The sequence below is a fragment of the Branchiostoma lanceolatum genome, chromosome 7, assembly GCF_035083965.1.
Source record: "Branchiostoma lanceolatum isolate klBraLanc5 chromosome 7, klBraLanc5.hap2, whole genome shotgun sequence".
Classification (NCBI taxonomy): Eukaryota; Metazoa; Chordata; class Leptocardii; order Amphioxiformes; family Branchiostomatidae; genus Branchiostoma; species Branchiostoma lanceolatum.
In genome coordinates this window covers 16,620,490-16,645,113 of record NC_089728.1, presented here as the reverse complement: position 1 = coordinate 16,645,113, position 24,624 = coordinate 16,620,490, and the positions used below count along the sequence as shown (strand labels likewise).

At 42.0% G+C, this 24,624-nt stretch overlaps 1 protein-coding gene across 1 annotated transcript in view; it reads left to right on the top strand.

Moving 5' to 3' along the window:
* The window catches only part of LOC136437921 (dynein axonemal heavy chain 5-like), a 120,211-nt gene that overhangs the window by 70,152 nt on the left and 25,435 nt on the right, over positions 1–24,624 (top strand). The window contains exons 42-68 of the mRNA XM_066432503.1: positions 906–1,147; positions 1,650–1,790; positions 2,360–2,606; positions 3,457–3,599; positions 4,277–4,411; positions 5,144–5,330; positions 6,174–6,323; positions 6,888–7,111; positions 7,727–8,092; positions 8,608–8,738; positions 9,641–9,794; positions 10,347–10,511; positions 11,165–11,391; positions 12,149–12,371; positions 13,064–13,240; positions 13,822–13,989; positions 15,095–15,310; positions 15,795–16,060; positions 16,784–16,952; positions 17,484–17,639; positions 18,479–18,634; positions 19,341–19,523; positions 20,044–20,148; positions 20,592–20,845; positions 21,514–21,704; positions 23,061–23,182; positions 23,842–24,000. Coding sequence (XP_066288600.1) covers positions 906–1,147; positions 1,650–1,790; positions 2,360–2,606; positions 3,457–3,599; positions 4,277–4,411; positions 5,144–5,330; positions 6,174–6,323; positions 6,888–7,111; positions 7,727–8,092; positions 8,608–8,738; positions 9,641–9,794; positions 10,347–10,511; positions 11,165–11,391; positions 12,149–12,371; positions 13,064–13,240; positions 13,822–13,989; positions 15,095–15,310; positions 15,795–16,060; positions 16,784–16,952; positions 17,484–17,639; positions 18,479–18,634; positions 19,341–19,523; positions 20,044–20,148; positions 20,592–20,845; positions 21,514–21,704; positions 23,061–23,182; positions 23,842–24,000 — 5,057 coding nt within the window. The remainder of the gene's footprint in view (positions 1–905; positions 1,148–1,649; positions 1,791–2,359; positions 2,607–3,456; positions 3,600–4,276; positions 4,412–5,143; positions 5,331–6,173; positions 6,324–6,887; positions 7,112–7,726; positions 8,093–8,607; positions 8,739–9,640; positions 9,795–10,346; positions 10,512–11,164; positions 11,392–12,148; positions 12,372–13,063; positions 13,241–13,821; positions 13,990–15,094; positions 15,311–15,794; positions 16,061–16,783; positions 16,953–17,483; positions 17,640–18,478; positions 18,635–19,340; positions 19,524–20,043; positions 20,149–20,591; positions 20,846–21,513; positions 21,705–23,060; positions 23,183–23,841; positions 24,001–24,624) is intronic.

Sequence of the window (24,624 nt, the reverse complement as noted above, 5' to 3'; positions counted from 1 at the left end):
AGGGCCAAGAAAGGTATGGTGAAATTGCTTTTAAGTTTGCAGTGGTTTAATGTTCACGTTTTTTGTGGTGAACTCTTCACCGCAAACTTCAAAGCACAGCAAAAATGCTTTTTCTGTCTTCTGCCTGCCTACCGCGTTGTTTCAACCGTGAACTGAAAACTGTAGGGAACACTCCTTTTCTCCCTACTGTGAAACATTAATGAATTTACAGTAACTTGCCTTTCATCGTCTTGTTAAATGCACACCCCATGGCCAGTTTATTTCAGGTTTCAATTCTAGGCTGTCCACCCTCAAGTCTAGCAACTGTCTTTTCCAGTTAATAATTCTGAAGCTAAAAAATGTGTATGGGATAGAAAGATATCCCTATAACCACAAGACCAAAAGAGTTTTTTTTCAATCTTCATGGCAAAAATGTTGTATGTTGTCTGCTTTTATTGATTGTCTCCTTACCTCTGATTGTGGCTGTGTTTTGCTGGACCCCATTAGACTATAGGTAGCCAATCTGATATAATTGTAATATTGCTCAGCATTCTACTTTCAATTTGTATCTTAATTCTAACAACCTCCTTAGATACCATGCATAGTCCTGTGGTAATAGCTACCTTGTCTGGAGCTAGAAGTCATGAGTTTGATTCCGGCTGTGTCGCTCACCTGACATGCACGCTATACTGAAAAGGGTTGCAGCCCTTAGGATGGGACGTTAAGCCATGGTCCACTGTTCATTGTGACTGTGGGAAAGAGCTAAGGGAATTTTCCCAGTACAATGAACCTTTACGTACCGTACATAGCGTCTGTCTTGTCTGTCACGACCAGTGGAAGAATTATCTCTTCAGTGAGCTAAATTGGATCAATATCATTTTCACAGTCTTTCTTTTGCCTGATGACCTTGTTGTTACCGTTTGAAGGTGAACACATCTGGTTGGTACTGGACGGCCCCGTGGACGCCATCTGGATCGAGAACCTCAACTCCGTCCTGGACGACAACAAGACCTTGACCTTGGCCAACGGAGACCGTATTCCCATGGCGACCAACTGTAAGATCATCTTTGAGCCCGACAACATTGACAACGCCTCCCCTGCCACAGTGTCCAGGAACGGCATGGTGTTCATGAGTTCTTCTGTGCTGGATTGGAAGCCTATTCTACAGGTCGGATACAAACTGTTGTTTCTTCAAAGCTTCCAAAATGATGTATTTCATTAACTAATTGAAAAAATGAACTTCACATGTTGTGAATTGAGCTGCAACCTGAGGTGTGCGGGCCAACTTGCTCTGCTGAAAGTCAGATACATATAATAGTTGAAATACAAAGGGAATCCTCATCAAACATTTTGACAATGTTTGAATGTATATTTCATGAAATGAGGAACACAACCCACACACCTCACACACACTTCACCCTTGATTTGTCCCCACTTACTTGTGTTCAAAAGGACAATCAACTGGAAACTTTAAGTAATAGACACAATGATTTGAAGTTTGAAGAATATTTACAAAAGACTCTGTATAATTATGGCCCAAAATTTGAGTTATGCACCTTATTTCCAGGTGAGGCCGAGAATGTATTGATCACCCCTCATACATAGACAAATAGTAAACAAAAGCAAATAAGCAAAATAAACACAAACATTTTTGTACATGTACATAACAGGCCTGGCTGCGTACCAGGAATCCTTCAGAAGCGGCGACCATCGAGTCGCTGTTTGACGGCTCCTTCCCTCAGCTGTACCGCTTTGCCATCCAGAACCTGGTCTTCAAGATGAAAGTCCTGGAGTGTATGATCATCTCACAGGTCAGAATGCCTTTTTTTCATTTAGTATGTTATTGGTATCTATAGAGTTTGTGTCTTAAACCTTAATGCTGACTTCACTCCCATTAACGTTTTGATTGCCTGTCATTCCTTAAAGTTTCAAGAAATCTGTAGCACTACGAATTGCAGCACAGTTTAGAAAATTAATGTAGAACAATAGAACCCATTATGCATCTGAGCATCATGACTAATGACTATCATAACTGTTTTAGAAAAGTTTAATGCCATTTTCTATGTCAAAGGACATTGTTTTCAGTGCATTTGGATTTGATTTCTAATCAGTACAGTAACTGCAGCATGAGGAAAAGTACTAACAGTAACAGTACAGTGTTCTTAAAAAGTTATACGGTAACCATTTTTTACATCATTTTAGAATTGTACAGCATTTTCATTACGTTAAAATGTGATTTCCAACAGTGCCCCAAGCTTGAGGATTAGTACACTGTACATGTACATGTACTGTACTTTTACCTCAATTTTCAAGTACAATAAATTATTCCGTAGTACAATTTTATAGCATTTTTGTAACATTCAGATTGAATTTCCAACAGTGCTGCAAGTTGCTACAAGGCCTGATCCCCAAGCGTGAGGAAAAGGACACCTCGCCAGTACCAGTGACACATCTGGAGAAACTCTACACCTTCACTCTCATGTGGAGCATCGGCGCCATGTTGGAACTGGACGACAGAGTCAAGATGGCGGAATGGATCAAAAACAGTCCCGACATCACCATGAACCTGCCTGATATTGATGAAGACTCAGAAGCGACCATCTTTGACTACTGTGTTGATAACGATGGTAAGAGCTTAAAATTTTTAGTGATCTGTGAGTTTTGAATATATAACGCATTATATTGAATTTCTTTCTAAGGACTAAAATATTACTGTCGAACATCATGTGCCTTATACACAGGTACAACTTTTGCTCAGACATCATGATCCCACAAACTTCATACTTCCTTATCAGTGAATAGGGAACAAATGAAAGATCTCTAGTCAATCATTTCAATCTGACTCCACTGTATGTTCAGGTTCTATGGACTTGTGTGAAGACACCCACCTAATATCCTCTTTGTCCCTGCGTGGTGAGACATACATGTAAAGCCATGACTTTTTCTCCTCATCTGGGCCTATCCTGAACCATAAGTTATGCTAATCGCCAGGAGAGCACCATGGATGCCAGGTCGTCTGACACTGTTCTCCTCCATGTGGTTTGGAGTGACTTCCTGACTTTTTGTGGAGTCTGCATCGTGTCATATGTTTCAGCTTGATACTGTTCAGGGATGTCCTAATATGCTGAAACTCAACTGGTAGCAGTCTCACAGTTGAGCTCCTTGTTCCAATTTGTTGCTAACTGGGAGACTCCAGTTCAATCCTGAACTTACAGGACATGCATCTTGGTTGGGGCTGCACCCATGTATCTTTTGGAAGGGATGTAAAATGGGGATCCAGTGTTGGAGGAGGTGCCTCGAGCATGTTAAAGGGGAATTATTATATAGCAACCCCTCCCTGGTAAAATGTACCCTGCTACTGAAACAGTATGCCAAGGAAACTTCTTGCCCTAAGCCACTAAGCACTAAAAGGATCTGAACGAACAAACAATTAATACAGTTCTGTGGAGGATGACTGAATGTGTGTTGGTGTTATAGGAAACTGGCAGCATTGGGAGCGGCGTGTGGAGGAGTACCACTACCCATCAGACAGCACGCCTGAGTACGGCAGCATCCTGGTACCTAACGTGGACAACGTCAGGACGGACTTCCTCATACACACCATCGCTAAACAGACTAAGGTTTGTTTGTTTGAACCTTTGTTTATTCGTGAGAAGCTCAAATTGGCACGCAGGCCGCTTTTCATTGAGGTAACCACAAATATTGGCCAAATGAGACCTTTAATAAAACTGATTTTCTAATTAACTAAGAACACCCTGCACTATAGGAGGCACAGAAAAGTTATAAGGAGGAGTAGTGTGACTCTCTGTAATTCTTGAAACAGACAAAAGTAAAGAACAGTTGAATACATCCCATAGAGTCTCAACTCTATCATGGCGCTACAAATGATGTAACCACAATTGGTGGATAATGCACCTACATGTAATGTTACATGTAATACTTGTTATTATGTATAATATTCAATTTTTAAGATTATTAGTAGTATTGCCATTCTCATTGGGGTGAAACTTGGGACGTCCTTTTGTGGGCACCAAAACATGGATATTCAAGTGACGGCAGACCTCGCACAACCTACATACAGCAGCTGTGTGAGGATGCAGGCTGCAATTTAGAAGATTTACCAAGAGCAATGGAGGACAGGGAGGACTGGAGGAGGAGGGTGATGTTCATCCGTGACACTCTCACGACAACGAAGATGATGGTGATTCTACAACTCCAATTTTCTCAGTTAACTTATCATTATTTCTGTGCACATATGTATGTTAAATGACACACTACTCCTTGTGTTGTGTACCAGGGAGTCCTCTTGATTGGTGAGCAAGGCACTGCCAAAACTGTGATGATCAAGGGCTACATGTCCCACTACGACCCCGACTTCCACCTCAGCAAGTCTCTCAACTTCTCCTCGGCTACAACACCCATGCTGTTTCAGGTCAGGACCAAATAGTTCATCATCATTCCTAAACATCATTAGTTCTATCATGCATTTAGCCTGTTATTCTGCATGTACACATGGTATTGAAAACTCTTACTACAATAGATGATTTTAAGAAGTATAGATCTTCAGTTGAGCAAATAGAAATCATGTCAAAGACAAGCACATGCCCGAACTTGGGACGCTTTTTCGGGCGCTCGAACTCACGACTCTATATCGCTACAGTCACCAGAAAATGGTCAAGTTTTGAGAAATGAAATTAGGACATATTGATATCAAGAAGTCCAACATATTTCAGAAAGAACAAGATGGTTTTGTGAGTGAACATGTTCTTTTGAATTTTACGCTATGCTGGACAAGGCACCCTGAATTGGGATTCTTCCATGTTGCATCTACAACAAACTTAATATGCATATAAGATCAGTAAAAGTCTGTCTCAATTAAGTTAGAGCACATCTCAAGTTACATGTAGGGTACGTCTAAAGCTAGGAAATGTCTCAAATTAGGGAATGAGAATGTCAAAAGTTAGGGCATCCCTGGCTAGCTAGCACACGCAGCAATGAAAATCACCAGTCCTTTTAATTTTTTTCAAACAAAACTGTTTTACTATGAAAGGAGAGATTACAAACACTTGCTGGTATCATTTTAGAGCCTGGTTGGTTTGATATAACAGAGATTGATTGCAGCCTCAGTCTATAAAAACTAACATTTATTTAATGTTTTCAACAGAGATCCATTGAGAGCTATGTAGACAAACGTATGGGCAGCACCTATGGACCCCCAGCAGGGAAGAAGATGACAGTGTTTGTTGATGACATCAACATGCCCATCATCAACGAATGGGGCGACCAGATCACTAACGAGATTGTCAGACAGCTCATGGAGACCAAAGGCTTCTACAATCTGGACAAGCCAGGTGGGTGTCAATCAAAACATCCTACATCCTACTTGTTCTCAAAATAGAAGAAAAACTATCGTGGAAGAAGAAAGATTTTGAAGCATGAAGCCTTTTGTAGAATAGATCATACTATTTAGTATGTGTCTTGAAATGTGCAGAACTTTAAAATTTACATTTGGGATGCTGTCTTATAATTATTTTCCATTATCAATTTTGACATTAAAACAGTCCACAGGAATAGGGAATTACAGCTAGTCTTCTTCATATGGCAGGTCTTACTTTTATCAAGATTTGCTAAGCAGAATCATTTTTGTTCAGTCAATGTGATTTGCAAGGTTAAATCCAGGAGGTCCTTCCATGGTTAAATACTGTAGTTACTCATTGAGAAGTAACTGATGAAAGACTGCGGATGCTGTCTGTAACGTCTGACCATTTCCAAATTGTATCCAGTTGCTTGTCTTGAGTAACTGTAACCTTGTGTATCTTATTAGCTGGATGTCTGACCTTCATTGACGTAGCCAAACTAGTGACATTTTTACAAGTACTAGATGCAAAAGTTTGGCTGCAACATACAGTATATACTATAGGCATATTCTATTTCTTTCTACAGCCTGCTGGTTGTTCACTGTTTGGTCTTGGGATTTCATCTTCTTTCTTGATTATCCAAGTTGACAATTTAAAATAATTAGTGTTTTTATGTGCACTTGAACCTTTTGCATGCTAAAGTAGCCGTTTGACACCCCATTCCGTATTGGTTACAGAATTAGGCAGCAGGAAGAAGCAGTTAACTAAGTATGTGCAGTTATTTGCTTAATCATACAAGTTTGACATTGATCAGCATCATGTTATTTCCCACCCCAGGTGACTTCACCAACATCGCTGATGTGCAGTTCTGTGCTGCCATGATCCAGCCTGGAGGAGGCAGGAACGACATTCCAAACCGCCTGAAGAGACAGTTCACCATCTTCAACTGTTCCCTGCCAACCAACCCATCCATTGACAAGATCTTTGGTTAGTGTTGTCTCGAGTTGTTATAGTCTCCCAAGATTGTACTGAGACTATGACTAAGAAGTGCAGTCTTTTGTTGTATCTAGAAATATCTTGGCTACTACATTTGAAGAGGCCTTGTAGGTCTGGGCCCCCTAGCATCTTATTTTGGAACTGCAGGGGCCTTTTTGTTTGTTTGAATCTTTCAAAGAGGATAATCCAACATAGGCAAAATTCCTGTCAGAGCTGTCTCCAGCTTGGAATTTTTTTTTGGCTCCACACATTGGTTTGGGATTAATGTAATTCTAAGCTGACAAAAAATTTCTTTGATCAATTTCACAATTATGAAGTTCACATTTTTGGAAGAATGGAGTAAAATGTTTGTCTGTACCAATAAGCAAATTTCCGCCTCAGGACAGACGGAGGGACGGGTCCTGTAGTCAGCCCTTCAAGTATACCATCAATTTATTTTTAATGCTTTATATGTGTTCACACTTTATATTCAATTTGATTATCATAGTCTGTCCAGCTTAACTAGAATATATAATTTTAGGACGTCATTGAAAAAGCGTTTTCCTCCGTCCAAAGGTGTGATTGGTACTGGTCACTTCTGCGAGAAGCGACTTTTCCCGGCCAACGTAAGGTCGATGGTGGCAAAGATTGTCCCGATCACGCGCCGAATCTGGCAGCTGACAAAGATCAAGATGCTTCCGACGCCCGCTAAGTTCCACTACGTCTTCAACCTGCGCGACCTGAGCAGGATCTGGCAGGGCATGCTCAACACCTGGTACGATGTCGTCAACAGTGTTCCAGTGAGTATGGCTTTTTGTATAAAGTATATTAAAGTGCTTATGTCACCAATGACACTGATACACAACAGTTCCTGATTGCAACCAACCATCGAATTATTGTTCAATGAAGAAAGACAAGTACAAAGTAAACACCCTTCTGATATTATCAAACATTAGATCTTACAAATCATACTTCCAGTTCTTGATTTCTGCCACCAGGTAATCAAGTTACTTTCTGGCTCATGATGTCATATTAAACACAGCAGTCGGTTCAAAACCTGTTACAACGACTCTTGAAAAATGTTATTTTGAGCAGGAACATTTTTTGCAAGTCGCAGTGTCAGGTTTTTAACCGATTGCCATGTTTATTTACTGTACCGCAATTACTGTAACTTGACTAATGGCAGCAGAAATCAAGAACTGAAAGACGATTAGTATGATTTTTAAGATTGGATGTTTAATTACATCAGAAGGGAGAATATCTATTTGGTGCAAAAGTAATGTAAAATTTCTGGTATAAGATTTGCATACTTTTCAAACTCTATTTAAGGTTCCTCGATGAAATATAGCAGCAGAGAGCATGTAAGATTCCTCTGCCATCTTTCAGTAATGAAATTTTCTCTATTTTGTTTCCAGGTTCTGTTGCAGCTGTGGAAGCACGAATGCTGCCGCGTGATCGCCGACCGCTTCACCAACTTCCAAGACATCGGCTGGTTTGACAAGACGTTTGACCGCGTGGTGGCGGAAGATCTGGGCGAGGAGTACGCACAACACCTCAAGGAGGATAAGTACTTCGTCGACTTTCTCCGCGATGCTCCGGAGGCGACTGGGGATGAGCCAGAGGATTTCAACTTTGATATGCCGAAGGTGTACGAACCAATCCCGTCCTTCACCGAGCTGCAGGAACGGCTGATTATGTTCATGCAGCAATACAACGAGACCATCCGAGGGGCGGGCATGGACCTGGTGTTCTTCCAGGACGCCATGATCCACTTAGTAAAGGTAGGTATCATACCAACGTTTGTGTAAGGTGAATTGATACTTTGTAGACTGTAGTAATCCACAACATTTGTACAAAGTTGTGCATCTCTTACTACATAGCCTTTGTAGAGTACGTTATTACCTTTGCCAAGAAGGTTATGTTTCGGAAGTTGTTTGTGTGTGTGTGTGTGTGTGTGTGTGTGTGTGTGTGTGTGTGTGTGTGTGCGTGTGTGTGTGTGTGTATGTCTGTTTATCTGTCAGTGGACACCATACTCGAGAAGCTGTGGATGGTATTGGTAGGTGTCTGGAAATCGAAGGTCAAATTTGTTAACAGGCCCCCTGCTTCCTAAGGTACTGCAGTAGAACTTTTAATATGTTTTTTCTTATAGTACATGTAGTATTGATAACTAGTCGCAGTTGTATCTTAAACAATTCTTGAGCAGTAAAGTTATAATTATTGTGTTACAACAACAAAGAAGGCAACCAGTTGAGAACATTGAATCATTGATGATTTGTATCCTTCTGTTCCCATTTAGATCTCCCGAATCATCCGTACCCCCCGTGGGAACGCTCTGCTGGTGGGAGTGGGCGGGTCAGGCAAACAGTCTCTCACCAAGCTGGCCTCCTTCATCGCTGGCTACAAGACCTTCCAGATCACACTCACCAGGTAGGGACGTATTTGTATCTATAACGCAAGTATAACAGCCCTTTGATGTAAGCAGCTGGATGGTAACTGTGCCGGGTGGGCTGTCATCACATTTCAGACTACACCCTTCTGAGCGCTACTTCTCACACAGATGTAAAAGGATAGCTGTCCCTGGTACTTAACACTTTTCACACAAATGTGTAGTCCTGTCCTTGGTGCTGAACACTTTCCATTTGAAATACAAGCCTTTCTCTGTTACTAAAGTCTTTTCACACATTCAAATACTTCCCACACAGATATACAGACCTGTCCCTGGTGCTGAATACTTTCCATACAAACAATCATACCTGTCCCTGGTGCTGAACACTTTCCACAAAGAATAAAGAAGGCCTGTCCCTTGTGCTGAACACTTTCCTTACAGACAAACACACCTGTCCTTGGTGCTGAAAAATTTCCACACGGATAAACAGTCCTGTCTCTGGTGCTCCTTTCCAGACAGATAAGTAGTCCTGTCCTTGGTGCTGAACACTTTCACACAGATAAACAGTCCTGTTCCAGGTGCTGAACACTTGCAGATAAACAGACCTGTTCTTTGTCCACTTTCCAAATAATTGAACAGTTCTATCCCTGGCTGTGAACACTTTCCACACAGTTGAATAAATCTGTCCCTGGTGCTGAACACTTTCCACTAAGATACATTGTCCTATCCTTGGTGCTGAACACTCTACACATAAACAACAGGCCTGTGCTTCATTCCAAACTTTCTAGACAGATATACAGCCTCGTCCCTGGTACTTAACACAGGTTAGTTAGTTCAAAATCATTATGATCACATGTACTTCAATGCAGTTCTTCTTTGCTTGAAACCCACATGTTTTGAAGCCACAGTTTAATACCAACCCCCCCACATTGCTCTATCCCAGGTCCTACAACCAGAACAACCTAATGGACGATCTGAAGATCCTGTACAGAACCAGTGGGGAGAAGGGTCAGGGTATGACCTTCATCTTCACAGACAACGACATCAAGGACGAGGGCTTCCTCGAGTACCTCAACAACGTGCTGTCCTCAGGAGAGGTACGAGAATATACATTTTCTTACAAATCCACTTTTTAAAAGTATACAGGGTGGTGTCTGTGTGGCACAATGGGTAGAGCGTTGAACCAATAGGTTTTAGGTTCGATACTCACCATGCCCAGATGTTGTGTCCTTAGGAAAGGCACTTTACACGACCTTCCCTGATTGTGGAGTGATGCCCACCAAGCATCTTTGATTAATCAGTCAAAAATTTTGCCAAAAAACAAACACACGGATTTGGTGCCCCAATGTGCCAACATCTGCACATTTACATGTACACCTGGGAGCTGTGAAAAAATCATTAAAAAATGACAGTGTACAGACAAAATTTCAAAACAATGGCCACTACAGACAGAGTTCTTCATGCTATCTATTTCTTTTGAACTCTGAAAAAAAGATTGAAAAGGGACTGCTAAAAATTGGCCACAATAACCAAGTGGTCCTTATGGTCGCTGGTACATGTAAGCTTTTTTCTAAACATTGTTTTATTCGTTTCATTCTAGTAAGCAATTAACTTGTTGAAAATTTATTTTCATTTTCTGTTCTCCAAAGGTGTCTAATCTGTTTGCGAGGGATGAGATTGATGAGATCACCCAGGAGCTGATCTCTGTCATGAAGAGAGAGTACCCCCGCCGCCCCCCCACCCAGGAGAACCTGTACGACTACTTCCTCACACGGGTCCGGCAGAACCTCCACGTGGTGCTCTGCTTCTCACCTGTAAGTCCCTGTACAAGTGCTCCCCCTAGCAGGTTATTCAAGAATTGCACCTTGCAAGTAGAGTGTTTCATCAGGTAAAAATTGCAAGAACCTCCATGAAGTGTTCTGCTCCTCACTTGTACGTCTCTGTACAGGTGCTCCTCCTTGCAGATTATTCAAGAATTGCACTTAAAAAGTAGAATGTTCATGATGTAAAAAAAATCCAGCCTGAGGGCTACTCATATTTCTAGTCTGACACGAGGAATTTTGAGAGAAATGTCTTTTGCATTCTGTTTTTTAACAGCCATTTCTTTCTGACGAGCTCCGTGTTAAGTCTCCAAATGGTACATGTACTTAAAATGTGATCTGTATAAAGGCCCTACTTATTATATAGGGCCTGCATGCTTTTAGGTATAGCATAATCAACTGTTTCAATTCCACATCATTCGTAGCTGGACTGTACAAGTTTGATGTACATGTAGAGAATAATCAGTGCATTCTACATGTAGGTATAGCAGAATGGGTGCCAGAATTTAGAGTAGAACGAAGCCAGTGTGCAAAATTTAATGTAAGTATACGTAGCCACTGCTTTTCTGAATCTAGTTAGAGCATTCACGGCTTATATGTTGTCAGTACATACTAGTTTTGCTCATGTCTTTGTTCATCATCTCTAGGTTGGTGAGAAGTTCCGTAACCGAGCGCTGAAGTTCCCCGGCCTGATCTCCGGTTGCACGATGGACTGGTTCCAGCGCTGGCCGAAGGACGCTCTGATCGCCGTGGCCGACCACTTCCTGTCATCGTACCAGCTGGAGTGCACGGCGGACACCAAGACTCAGCTGGTGCAGCTCATGGGCACGGTGCATGATGGGGTGGCTGAGAAGTGCGCCGAGTATTTTGAAAGGTACGAATCATGTACTCTAACGTTAGAAAGTTGTTTTACACAATTTCCAGCCGAAGTCCGCAACTTTGTGGAAAAAACAAAAACAATTTTGACCTGAGAAATCACTTAAAAAGCTAAATCTAGCGCCTGCTAAGGCTGTTTACCCACAAATGCCTTTAAGTGGCCTATGGCGGTGATTTAATTTTGGGGTAGGTAGAAAATGTTTGCGGTGGTTTCAAGTTTGTGTAAGGTCTGTTGTCACATACTGTATAGTAATGGAAACACTGGTTTTAGGTTTATGTTAAAGCAGGTACAGAGAAAACTGCATGCCTAAAACCACTATAGAAATTTCAAGAATTACAGACTGTGTATCACAAGTTGGGAAGGGTATATCAATATTCAATATGGGTGTTCATACCGGTCCATACTTTACGGTATGGCCTGGGCTTCCTTAGTTTGATTTGAACAATTCGAACTCGCTCCCAGGGCGCGGTTGTAGGGCCGTCGAAAATAACAGATTCAGACTTTGGAATCTTTGATGTTGCAATTTTTTTGTTCGAGGACACTGAACTCTCTCAACTTCTGGCACATTTTGCATTGAAATGTGTGCTTTTACGGGTGGGTATGACATGAAAAGAATACAACACAGCTTCAGCCGTCGGGCTACCCGACCTGCGGTTGGCTGGTACCTTGGGCATTGCGGAATGCACCGTGTCTATATCTAATGATTCAGTATATGTACGTGTTTATAATTCTTGATAATTTTCATCCACCATAGATACCGCCGTGCCACACACGTGACGCCCAAATCCTACCTGTCCTTCATCAACGGCTACAAGATGATCTATGGAGACAAGTCCTCAGAGGTACAGGAACTGGAGGGGAGAATGAACACCGGTCTGAACAAACTCATGGAGGCACAGCATTCCGTGTCTCAACTCAGCGTGGAACTGGCGGAGAAGGAGAAAGACTTGGCCGTGGCTTCTGCTAAGGCTGAGAAGGTATGTCCGATTTGTTTGGATACGCAGCTTGTACTGTTCAGTACAAACCTGGTGTGTTACGCCATGGGGCTCTTAAACAGGGTACCGGTATGCAAAATTACCAACGAAATCAAACAAAGGATTGGTAACGAAACAGTCAAGGAGTTTGATCTTGAGTTTTGTCTGATAACCGTCTCAACTTAAACTTAATATGTGTCTTCTGTAACTGTTTGAAATCGTAGTTTTTATTACCTACTACTTTCTTTTCTTTTTTTAGTTTCTGCAATATGCAAACAATTTATTGATTATCAAAAAGTATAATATAATAGTTTCTCACCACTTCCTATGTCCCATTAGTACGACAGTGTTTTTTTCCTAGAGTTTGAGAGGGGGTCACAAGTGGTACACAGTAATATCACACAATCATTGTATAATTACTGTAGTCATAAAGTTACCTGCTATTTCCGTACACAAAGCAAAGTGCTTACCAACAAGCTTTTACCAGTCCTATGATCCTTCTTAAGTTGATTTGACCCAAGGCCTATGACCTGTGACCTATGACCTGAGAGGAAGGGTGGCGTCAGCAATGGGTCAAATGTGCCAGGTAGCCCTTTAAGTGATATCAATGATATAAAAGTATGGACAATACATGCATTGTGAAACCTTATCACAGTTCTAACTTATGGTCGCAACAACTTGTTTTTTTTCTGAAGGTGTTAAAGGAGGTGACGGAGAAGGCCCAGGCCGCTGAGAAGGTCAAGGCCAGGGTACAGAAGGTCAAGGACAAGGCCCAGGCCATTGTGGACGACATTGCTGCCGACAAGGCCGTGGCCGAGGAAAAACTGGAGGTCGCCAGACCTGCACTGGAAGCAGCGGAGGCAGCTCTACAGGTACGCCAAAAATAATTACTCAAGCAACTGGATAAAATTTTGAAACAGTCAGACGCTCTACAGGTAGTTTAGAACAAAGATGAAATTATTGCTCTAGATTGTTCATATTTTCATAAATGTCACGCAAACCGTACTAGGAGTTTAGATAACAAAGCACCGATAAAAAAAACTTGTTCTTTTAAATTAAGATGATTGCTTTTTAGAAATCTTGACATTATACATTTTATATAATTACTAGGTTACACAATGCAGTTTTCTGTTAGCCAGCAAGATAAAGCAATATGATTACATTGTGTGTATATGATTATACCAAGTCTTCTTGTTGTGACAAAAACATAGTCTCTACCAGACTGACTATGCCGGCTATAGGAAGAATGATTTGCCTGGGGAGTTTGGCTACCATGGGGTTTCACTGACTGGTGCAGTTATATTAGGGAGGGGGGAATGTTAGCCTTCCCGTGGACTGACTCTCCTGGGCAATTATTCCCTTTTTTTGTCGAATTCTACAAACCGTACCCCCGTAGAAAGGCCTGGTGGAGGATGACAAAAACTGGTGCTTTACGCAATATTGTTGTTTTCAGACCATCAAACCGTCAGATATTGCGACAGTCAGAAGACTGGGCAAGCCCCCCCATCTGATCATGCGCATCATGGACTGCGTGCTGCTCCTGTTCCAGAGGAAACTAGACACGGTCACCCAAGATCCAGAGAGGGCATGTCCCAAACCATCCTGGGCAGAGTCACTCAGGGTAGGTAGAGCAGACAATTAGAAGTATTATTCGTCAAGACAGTATTAGGTACCCATCCAGTAATGAAGCTGCTGTTGAAATGCCTTTCTTGACTGGTGTAGTCCTCAGTTGTGCATGGGCTTGCCCCGCACACTGATGATGATGATATAGTGCCGTTTAACGTGCTTGAGGCACCTCCTCAGTCACGGACCCCCATTTTATGTCACTTCTGAAAGACGAATGCAGCTCCAACCAGAATACCCTTCCCCAGATTTCAGCTGAAATCTGGGGTCTCCCAGTTACCAACTGATTGGAACCAGGAGCTCAACTGTGAGGCTGCTACTAATTGAGCTACAGGGACAGTTACTCAATTCTTGATTCATAATAAATTTCTTTCATCTCATTGTAAGTTGCGGGATAGCTAATGATATTAGACACATGGCCTTACAAGAGGATTCAATGCATTGTAGATATAGACTAAAGCTATTGTCATCAGTGTTCTAACGGTGTTCTAAAATCTGACAATTCAGTTAAAAAGAGAGTCTTGCAAAGTTCACTTACTAGCTGACCTCACGAACCACCTACATACTAGTACAAACAAGTTATCTTGGTGACATACAAACACAGAAACATATACAGCTCACTGTACAACGGTAGGAAAGTGCCATGTAAACCATTTTCGAACTTGACCTCTGTTCCCACAACCGCTTCTCACCTACCAAAAATCATGAAGATCCATCAACGTTTCCGTCATTTTTTTTGCCTCCATACAAACACAAAAACATTCAAAGACCGCTGCAGTACTGTTGGAAAACGCAAGGTAAACGATTTTTGAATTTGACCTTCCTTTGCACAACCACTACACACCTACCAAAAATCATGAAGATCCATCAAAGGTTTCTTGAGTTATGCTCTTGACATACATTCAGACCCACCCAACAGCTGGAGTAACCGAAAATATAATCTTCTCGGCAAAGATAGTACTCCTGGAAGAACCCTATATGCCCAAGACAACCTAGAGACATTCGCACCTGAAGAAAGATTCTTTGTACTGTACTGGTGGTGAGTGGTATACAAAATGTAGATGAGTGGTATACAAAATGTTAACTTGAATGTATTTCTCCAGGTGATGGGAGGAGCAGACTTCCTTAAGACGTTGATCAACTTCCCGAAGGACACGATTAACGAAGAGACGGTGGAGCTGCTGCAGCCGTACCTGGAGATGGAAGACTTCAACCTGGAGACCGCCATGAGGGTCAGCGGGAACGTGGCCGGGCTCTGCTCCTGGACAAAGGCCATGGCCTACTTCTACGGCATCAACAAGGAAGTCCTGCCACTCAAGGTAATCATTATAAACAATCTGTCAGATATTTGGGGTGTCCTGAAAGTACAAAATGGAACGAAATGAAACAAAATGGAACGAAATGTAGCGAAATGGAAAGTAATGAAATGAAATGGAAGGAAATAGAATGAAATGGATAATATAGTAAAATAAAGCAAATTGAAATATACAAAGTAAACCAATAAAGATTGCGAATAGCATGATTTTTGTTCCATTTTGCTCCTTTTTCTTCCATTTTATTGACACTTTCAGTGTAGAGGATATTTGGCCATCTGGGGTATTTGTTTTCTTTGAGACCTTGAGACATCTATCTTAGAAGCAATTTTGTTGAAAATCTATGGTGTAAATAGTAAACAATTCACGGAAATGTATGTCACTCACTCACTCACTTAATTACTTAATCACTCGATCACATAGTCATAATAATTTTCTAAAGAAGATCCTTGAGGGCTTATTCTTATTTTTGAAATTCTTTTCTTTCTAGGCCAACCTGGCTGTCCAAGAGGCCCGTCTGGAAAAGGCCAACTTTGACCTCCAGGAGGCGCAAGAACAGCTGGACGCCAAACAGCGGGAACTGGACATCGTGCAGGCGCAGTACGACTCTGCAGTTAGGGAGCGTCAGGAACTGATGGACGACGCTGAGACCTGTCGTAGGAAGATGCAGACGGCCTCCAGTCTGATCGAGGGACTGGCGGGGGAGAAGGAACGCTGGACCCAGCAGAGTAAGGAGTTCGCTGCACAGATAAGGAGGTGAGACACAAAATCTCTCTTCAAGGTAGTAAGTTGTTATCTTAATATTATTATGTTAGAGAACATGTACACGTAGCTAGAGGTGGTCCTAGAAAAAGTTGAGGATGACTTTCAGGGATTGAATGAGAATTTAGATTTATCTTAGAACTACTCTCTAGCTCTTGAATTTTCTCTGTCCTTTAGCAAAGTTCCATGTCAAGTACCAAAGGCAAAATGGTCTTGGGGTATATGCCACCTATGAAAATTTTGAACTTCTTGTTGATAACCATTTAGACTGCTATTTCCGGCATTCTAATGTGGCAAATTTCATCATAATTTTGCAAATTCAATGTTTTGTGGCGCTGCTGGTGACCTCATGGAAAAGTTGTGAAAATCCCATTTTTGTTCGTCAATGTAGATGGAATGGCTGAAATATTTGTAAGTCCCAAACAGCAAAAATTCCGTCTAGGGACAGAAGGACAGACACTGGAGAGATACCTGATTGAGATGACCATATGCGAAAATTTAATATTTGTTTGTGAAAGGATATAGAATAGTTGAATGTACTGCCAAGCAGCAAAAACTCTGTCTGTGCTGTAGTATCAACTGCACCTGCTAGGTGGGGTTGCTGCATGGTGGGTGGGGGGGGGGGGGGGCGGATGACAGTAGAACAGACACTAGAGCCCTGATTGAGATGCTTATGTCTAAACCTGGCCTAACTACATTTTGTTCCACCATATGCAGGCTTGTGGGAGATGTTCTGATGGCGACAGGATTTCTGTCGTACTCCGGACCCTTCAACCAGGAGTTCCGCCATCTCCTGCTCACCAACTGGCAGAAGGAGCTCCGCTCCAGGAAGATTCCCTACACACAAGACCTCAACGTCACCAACATGCTGGTGGATGGGGCTACCGTAAGCTTTTTTTAAATACAATTATAATGAATATTTGCAGTGGTGTCAGTGTAGGTGACGACCGCCAGAGGGAAAAGTATCCTTTGTCAACAGATATACTGCCCCTACGGTCACTAGCTATGGGACTGAGTAAGTGAGTCAGTGTAGCGTATCAGAGCGTTGGGCTGAAAACTCGTTGGTCCAGGGCTCAATACTCCACGTTGTGCCCTTGGGGAAGGCACTTTACGCGATATTTCTACCATGATGATGGAGTGATGCAAAAAAAACACAGATCTAGTACCGTGAAGTAGTATCCAGTATTTGATTATACTGCTGCAGGGTTATCTTGAATTACATAAATTATGCTACTAATCTTCTAACAATTGAACTTGGTATCCAGTTCCCTGAGTAATTGTTACCTTGCATATCTTATTTCCTAGATGTCTAGCCCTCATCGACGTTGGTGGAAAATGTTTTCCTGGCTGGCAATATCAGTACTGTGTCCACATTGTTGGTTACAAGTGCGTCATACAACCCCTGTTGTTACTGTAGGTGAGTGAGTGGAACCTCCAGGGCCTGCCCAATGATGAGCTGTCCATCCAGAACGGCATCATCACCACCAAGGCCTCGCGCTTCCCCCTGCTGATAGATCCACAGGGACAGGGCAAGAGCTGGATCAAGAGCAGAGAGGCCAAGAGGGAACTACAGGTACATGTAGGCGCAACAACACTTCTAGAATCGCTCAACCCACATACTTAGATACTTGGATACTTGGATACTTTATTTTGCTCCATTAGCTACATACATAGTATGAAGCTACTCTTCCTGGAGTAACCACAGAAAATACATCAGACAGACTACATAGAATTGCCTACAGGCTACATAACATTACGACATTAAAATTACATACTATGCCACACTGATTTAATTTTATGGATAATATCGGCGTGGACATTAATCTTCGCCTAGCTATTATCTAAAAAACATTAGCCTCCTTAAAACTCATAGCTGTGCCATGATGCCCCAAAAAGACCAGGATGAGCAGGCTTGTCGTAAAACTCTGTTCTCCCACTAAACCTACTGAATTTGTCATAAATGAACCCTCTGCACATGCGTATTGCCTTCAAATGTGCATGCCAAAATAGTGACTACGATGGCTGCATCATCTACAAACTGCATGTGCGTCAGCAGCAAAGTATACAAGAAGTTCAAAACGTTGTACATTTTATTTGCCACTGCCCTCGAAGAAGAAGTCAAAACCTACAACCTTATTGTGAATGTAGATCCATACAATTCTTTTTACATTTTGAGAACTCCCTGTTCATGTACACCTAGACCTGTTTGCTAGCAATTAGACTTTGCACATGAATTTTTGAAGACTTTTTAAATCAATTCTAACTGTAAGGTCCTCCAATACCTTTACTGAGAGCATTGTTCTCTCCTCAGCTATAGATAGAAATTTATTCTGTTGTCGACTGACTGTAATGCATACTTGAGTGCAATCCTTGTATCGACATGAAATGTGTCAGTCACTGTCAAATGTGCAGATCACGTCCCTGAACCATAAGTACTTCCGAAACCACCTGGAGGACGCCCTGTCCCTGGGGAGGCCACTCCTCATCGAGGATGTAGGGGAGGAGCTGGACCCCGCTCTGGACAACGTGCTGGAGAAGAACTTCATCAAGTCAGGAAAAACTCTCAAGGTTTGTAGCTTCACTGTCGTAGTGCTTGTGATTGACCCTTTTTGTGCAAGATAAGTAACTTTCAGCATGCTAAGGTGGCACTGAATTTGTATTGGGTATGAGGTTATGTAGCATGTACTTCTACTGGCAGCAGGGATAAAGTGTAGGTTGATCACAATTCAAATGCTCAAATGGTTGGAAGTTGTAAACAAAATTATGTTGTTTTAATGATCATATTTGGGTAGAAACACGTTAACTCTCAGAAGATGGCAAAGCTAGTAAGTAAAGTACTGTGTTTAACATATCCAATAGTAGAATCATTATGGAGTTCAATGTTTGGCAAATTGCTACATTTTGGTGTAGGAGGAAACATCTATTGTTTTGACAAGTCTGTAATGTGCTACAAGCCTTAGTCCACTCTGAACATTTTTTTAGCAAACTGCATAATGCTTATCATTCAACTGCTCATTTTATCAAGCTCTCAGGCAATCAATAGCACTGTTAACAGTACTTGAATTGCCAGTGTAACAGTACAGTCATTGCCGTAGCACTGAAAGGATAACTGCCTTATTTGTAGGTGAAGGTTGGAGATACGGAGGTGGATGTGATGGATGGGTTTGTGTGCTGCATCACCACTAAGCTGGCCAACCCTGTCTACACCCCAGATATCGCTAAACACCCTTTATCTTTAAAACTCATTGATAATCTACAACTTTCCTTCCAACAGGTGAAGGTTGGAGACAAGGAGGTTGATGTGATGGATGGGTTTGTGTGCTACATCACTACCAAGCTGGCCAACCCTGCCTACACTCCCGAGATCAGCGCCAGGACCGCAATCATCGACTTCACAGTCACCATGAAGGGACTGGAGGATCAGCTGTTGGGCAGGGTCATCCTCACAGAGAAGGCTGTAAGTGACAAATCTCTCGATTCATAGTAAATTTGTCAGAACCAGTATTGTGGAAAAAAGAAATTTTGTTCCACACAAGTTTCCACAGTGACTTTCGTAATGCTATGGTCACATTTGCACCAGTGCATATAGAGGATGTAGCCCTGGTCCGGCTCTGAACTTAGTGTCAAATTTTCCCCCTAAAATGGACTAGCGGATGTGTCTATTTGTCGCTGGATCCCAGGCTGATTTTAACTGCTAGTAAAAAAAGCTGGGGCCCCAGTCGTGTTCCAAAATAGCCCTGTAGCTGCAGGGTGTTCCACATGGCCACGTAGGGGTTACGCCTAGACCTAAAAGTGCAAAAAAACACACCTCATAAGCTGTCTGGCAGGACCCCTTCTTTCAATTGTGACCGTAGCATCAGTGCACCTTTTTTTATCTTAAGTTTCCCCAGAGTTAGAGGGACAGCTAGAGTTTGTGTTACGCAGACTATCCCTCCTGTAGTCCTGACTGTATTATGACATAATTATTTGTTGTACAGGAGCTTGAGAAAGAACGTGTGGAGCTACTGGAGGAAGTCACGGCCAACAAGAGGAAGATGAAGGAGCTGGAGGACAACCTGCTCTTCAGACTCACCAACACACAGGTAGGCATAAATTAGAGTCTGAAAAAAGGCACAGGAACATATTTGGTAATACTTGATTTTGCATAGGAGCAGACATACAAGTCATATACTGTAACATGTGTTCATGGAGACTGTCACAATGCTTATTGTATCGTAAACTGACATTCAGCATCCCGTAAGGGTTTTGTGACTTTCATTGCACAATTGTTTTACGGTCGCAAGCTGAGACCATTCTTGGAATAGTCGTACAAGTGTTGTACAAAATTCAGCTCAGTCTTGTTACTGACAAGATTGAAGACATTCTTGATGTACTTAGAGACTATTGTAAAGTTAGCTTGTTATGCTGTCCATGTCAAAATGATTGTAATGTCTTGGTCAGTAAGACTAGCCCTTTGTAATAGCCCTTGGCTAGTTGGGTTAGATAGAAAGATAGATTATAAATCAAACGTTCTTATTCCTTTCAGGGTTCCCTCGTAGACGACGAGTCGCTGATCGTGGTGCTGTCCAACACCAAGCGGACGGCCGAGGAGGTCAGCCACAAGCTGCAGGTGGCCGCGGAGACGGAGACCCAGATCAACACGGCGCGGGAAGAATACCGTCCCGTGGCCACGCGCGGGTCCATCCTGTACTTCCTGATCGTGGAGATGAGTCTGGTGAACGTGATGTATCAGACCTCGCTGAAACAGTTCCTTGGGCTGTTCGACCACTCCATGGCCAGGTACTGTGAATCTGGAAATATTTGCAGTGGTTTTATTTTTGTTGTTTTTGTGCATCTCCACAGCAAAATAACAGCATGTGTGTTAACAGTACTTTTTCAACCGCAATCTTAAAACACACTGTCCTACTGCAAAATTGAATCCCAGCAAAAATAGATGAATTAGATTTTACAGTAAGTACTGTGCTACATGACAGAGTGTGCTGCAAGAAAAGTAACCTTTACTGACACTTTGACTTTTGGTACTGGAATTGTTTTTGAAGACTTGGGTTCTACTTCTGGAAGACTGCAAAGCTTGCAATGATGTTTGTGCTTACCCTGTTCGCTGAGCAGTATCATGTTGCAATGAGCAGTTTTTATTGTCAAATTGGTGATGACTGATGAGCTATCATTCTGTTTTGTAGTACAACGGGTGCTTTAGTATGTATTGCACAGTACTCTGCAATTCAACATTTGGAATACAATGTATTTATTGTACTTTTAAGTTTGTGATCAAGTAAACCAAATCTCTCATCTCATTGTTCCTGACCTGTTAGGTCATCGGCTGACAACAAATTATGTGCTGCAACCCACATCAAAACTGATGTCAATTTCTGGCCTCTTGTGACCTATTTTGAGTTGAAAACTTTTAACGTCTTGCTCACCGTGTTAACAATTGCCATCTTTTGCAGGTCGGCGAAGTCCCCAATCACCAGTAAGCGTATTGAGAACATCATTGACTACATGACATACGAGGTGTACAAGTACACGGTGAGAGGACTGTACGAGCAGCACAAGTTTCTCTTCACCCTGCTTCTGACCGTCAAGATCGACATCAAGTCCAAGAAAGTCAAACATGAAGAGTTCCTCACTCTTGTGAAAGGTAGGAGTCTTGTACATGCATGTACCGTGATCTTATTAAGAGAAGTATTTTAAAGTGTTTCAGATTAGCATTGCCTCTTGCACTGTCATGATGAAGATACACAAATTTTATGGCTGCAAGTCTGAATATGAAAATGCAGAAATGTTCATGATGGTGGTTTTATGTTTGCAGTTTTCGCTGTGACCGTTTCAAATTTTTGTCCGATACTGTAGCAGTATGTGACTATAGCCCTGCCACGAATTCAAAACCACCGCGAACACTCCATTTTCACCTTAGTGCGAAATAATCACCAGCTTCTGGAGGACCTTATTTCATATAATTCCTGAACACCTAGTACATGTATTTTGTGCAAATTCATCTCCTTGTGGTGTTGTTCACAACTAGATGATTACCTCAAAAGCCCCTGTCATATACACAGCACATAAATTGATTGGCCAACAAGTCCACAAGCCATAAATGACATATTTGACAGTAATACGCCTGGTGTTTTCGACCATCATGCAATTTTCTAGGCATCATCCAATGTTTGCAGGTCACTGAGCCCCATTAAATATGATAGGGAAGATTTTCAGGGGATCCGGGAAAAATATGCACCACTGTTTCAGTTTATTTTAGAATCAGCAGACCTTCTGGCAATCAACAAATAAGGCTGAAACTCAAATTGGCTGTGTGACTGGGGCTTAAAGATTAGACAATTATCACAATAAAGACAATATATCATTGCGATAATTGATTTTTTTTTTCAAATGTCTTTGTCCTTGGTGCTGAACACTTTCCATTCGGACAAACAGGCTGTTTTAGCCCTGATTTCTGTAAGCAAAACTCATAGGCTAAGGTAACATGCATACTACTGGCAGACTGTTCTCATAGAGCCAGAGACAGGAGTGAATGGAAAATACTGGATGCCACCATAGTCCCAAACCCTCAAGCATGAGGATGGGACTAGGTAAATTTAAAGTAAAGATAACATGCATGTTTCAGTGCAGAATTTATTTTTTTGTTAAGTTAAGTTAAGTAAAGTTAAAATCCTCCCACACCATTATTGATGTATAGGGCGGTGCCCATCTCCGTTTCATAGCCCTGGGCCACACTGTGGTGCAATCACTGTAGCAGGGGGCTAGTCCACTGGCAGTGAAGTGTGTTTAACTTCCATACTGTTTCAGAAGTATGTACCATTTTTATAAAGTCTTTGGTATGACTCAATGCGCCTCTTTTCCAGAGGTGTCCTACCTGGGGCTTGAACCCCAGGCCTTCTGGTCCAAGTAATTTGAACCAGATGTGGTGAAAGACAGAAGCGCAGACAACTACGCCACAGGGACACACCCTTATTTTTTTTGTACTTTCATGTACTTGCAGGTGGTGCCTCCCTGGACCTGAAGGAGGTCATGCAGAAGCCATGTAAGTGGATCCTGGACATGACTTGGCTCAACCTGGTGGAGCTCAGCAAGCTGAAGAACTTCAGTGACATCCTCAACCAGGTAGGATGTCTGTCTCAAACCGGCACAAACTCTTTACTTGTTAAGTAGATGTAAAATCATGTGACTGTGTTCCCTACAAACTTGAATTCTGTTCTTAGTAGTCCTTGTGTCCAGTGATGTTCTGAAAGCCTTACTCTAATAGCGAAAAAAAGACTTTGTCTTAACTCACAAATCAGCAAATACAATCACAGCAGTACTGTGAATGATAGTAGGGAATAGCTTGGGAATACATTTTAACAAAATTTCCTGAAATAATAATAAAAACTAAGGCCACACCAATTTGATTTCTTGGTTAACGGAATTTTTTTTTAATGCTAGTCTCAGAAAATCAACATGAAAACAGAATCTCAGAGGAAAGTTTGTACTTTGGTGCACACAGTTTCAGGGAGTGAACAGGGTCAGGTGCAAGTTTAAACCCCAGCCTTCTGTTTTCATGATGTCCTTGTGCATATATTTTCCCAAAAAAATCTGTTAACCAAGAAATTAAATTGGTGTGGCCTAACAGGTCAAGTCATTTCTATTTCTAATGCTGTTGATCACCGTCTTATTGCAAAAAGACATGAGTCTTTTTCATCTTTTTTAAAATAAAGACACCTTCTTTTCTGTTTTAGTGATGAGAATAGAAACCAGTCATAACCATAGTCTGTTGACTGTTTCAGATCACCCGCAACGAGAAGGCGTGGAAGAGCTGGTTTGATAAGGAGGCTCCTGAGGATGAGGTCATCCCCGACGGGTACCACGCCTCGCTGGACACCTTCAGACGTCTGCTGCTCATCCGCTCCTGGTGCCCCGACAGGACTCTCAACCAGGCGTCCAAGGTAAGAAAAGTTACCTTCAAGTTAGTTATAAAGTAGAGGGTATTCATTCCTCAAGCTAAGCGGCATCTTTCAAGCCCTCAGTAAGACATCTGGAGTCGCATACATTCCCGTTTAGAACTTTTATCAAAGCCTGGTTTCACTGTGTCAGATTCTTCCAGGTGCATAGGCTAAAAAGTTAGTAACCTTTAAGTTAGTAAAAATCCTTATCATAACTTTGAGTGTATAGGGGTAATGGTCATCTCCATTTCTATAGCCCATGTGCCACACAGGCCACATCTCCATTTCTATAGGCCATGGGCCACTCAGGCCACAACAGTAGGGATCTTGTATTCTAGTGTGTGTTCAACTTCTATTTTTCTTTGGCATGTCCTGGCTTGGGTTTGAACTCCAAACCTTTTGACGAGCTGTCTTGTTCCTGAAAAGGCTGTCTTAAATCGTTGTTAGCAATTGGTATTGACACAACCTGCTCATACAACATCGGAATTGCCCGACAGCCTATGACATACAAAAGTTAAGTGTAACTAGTCTTTCATACAAAGCTGAAAGGCAGTTATACTCTGCTATACACCTCAGATATAGATGATTGGGACCATACCTTGAAGGTGCCTTAAGCAATTTCAGGAC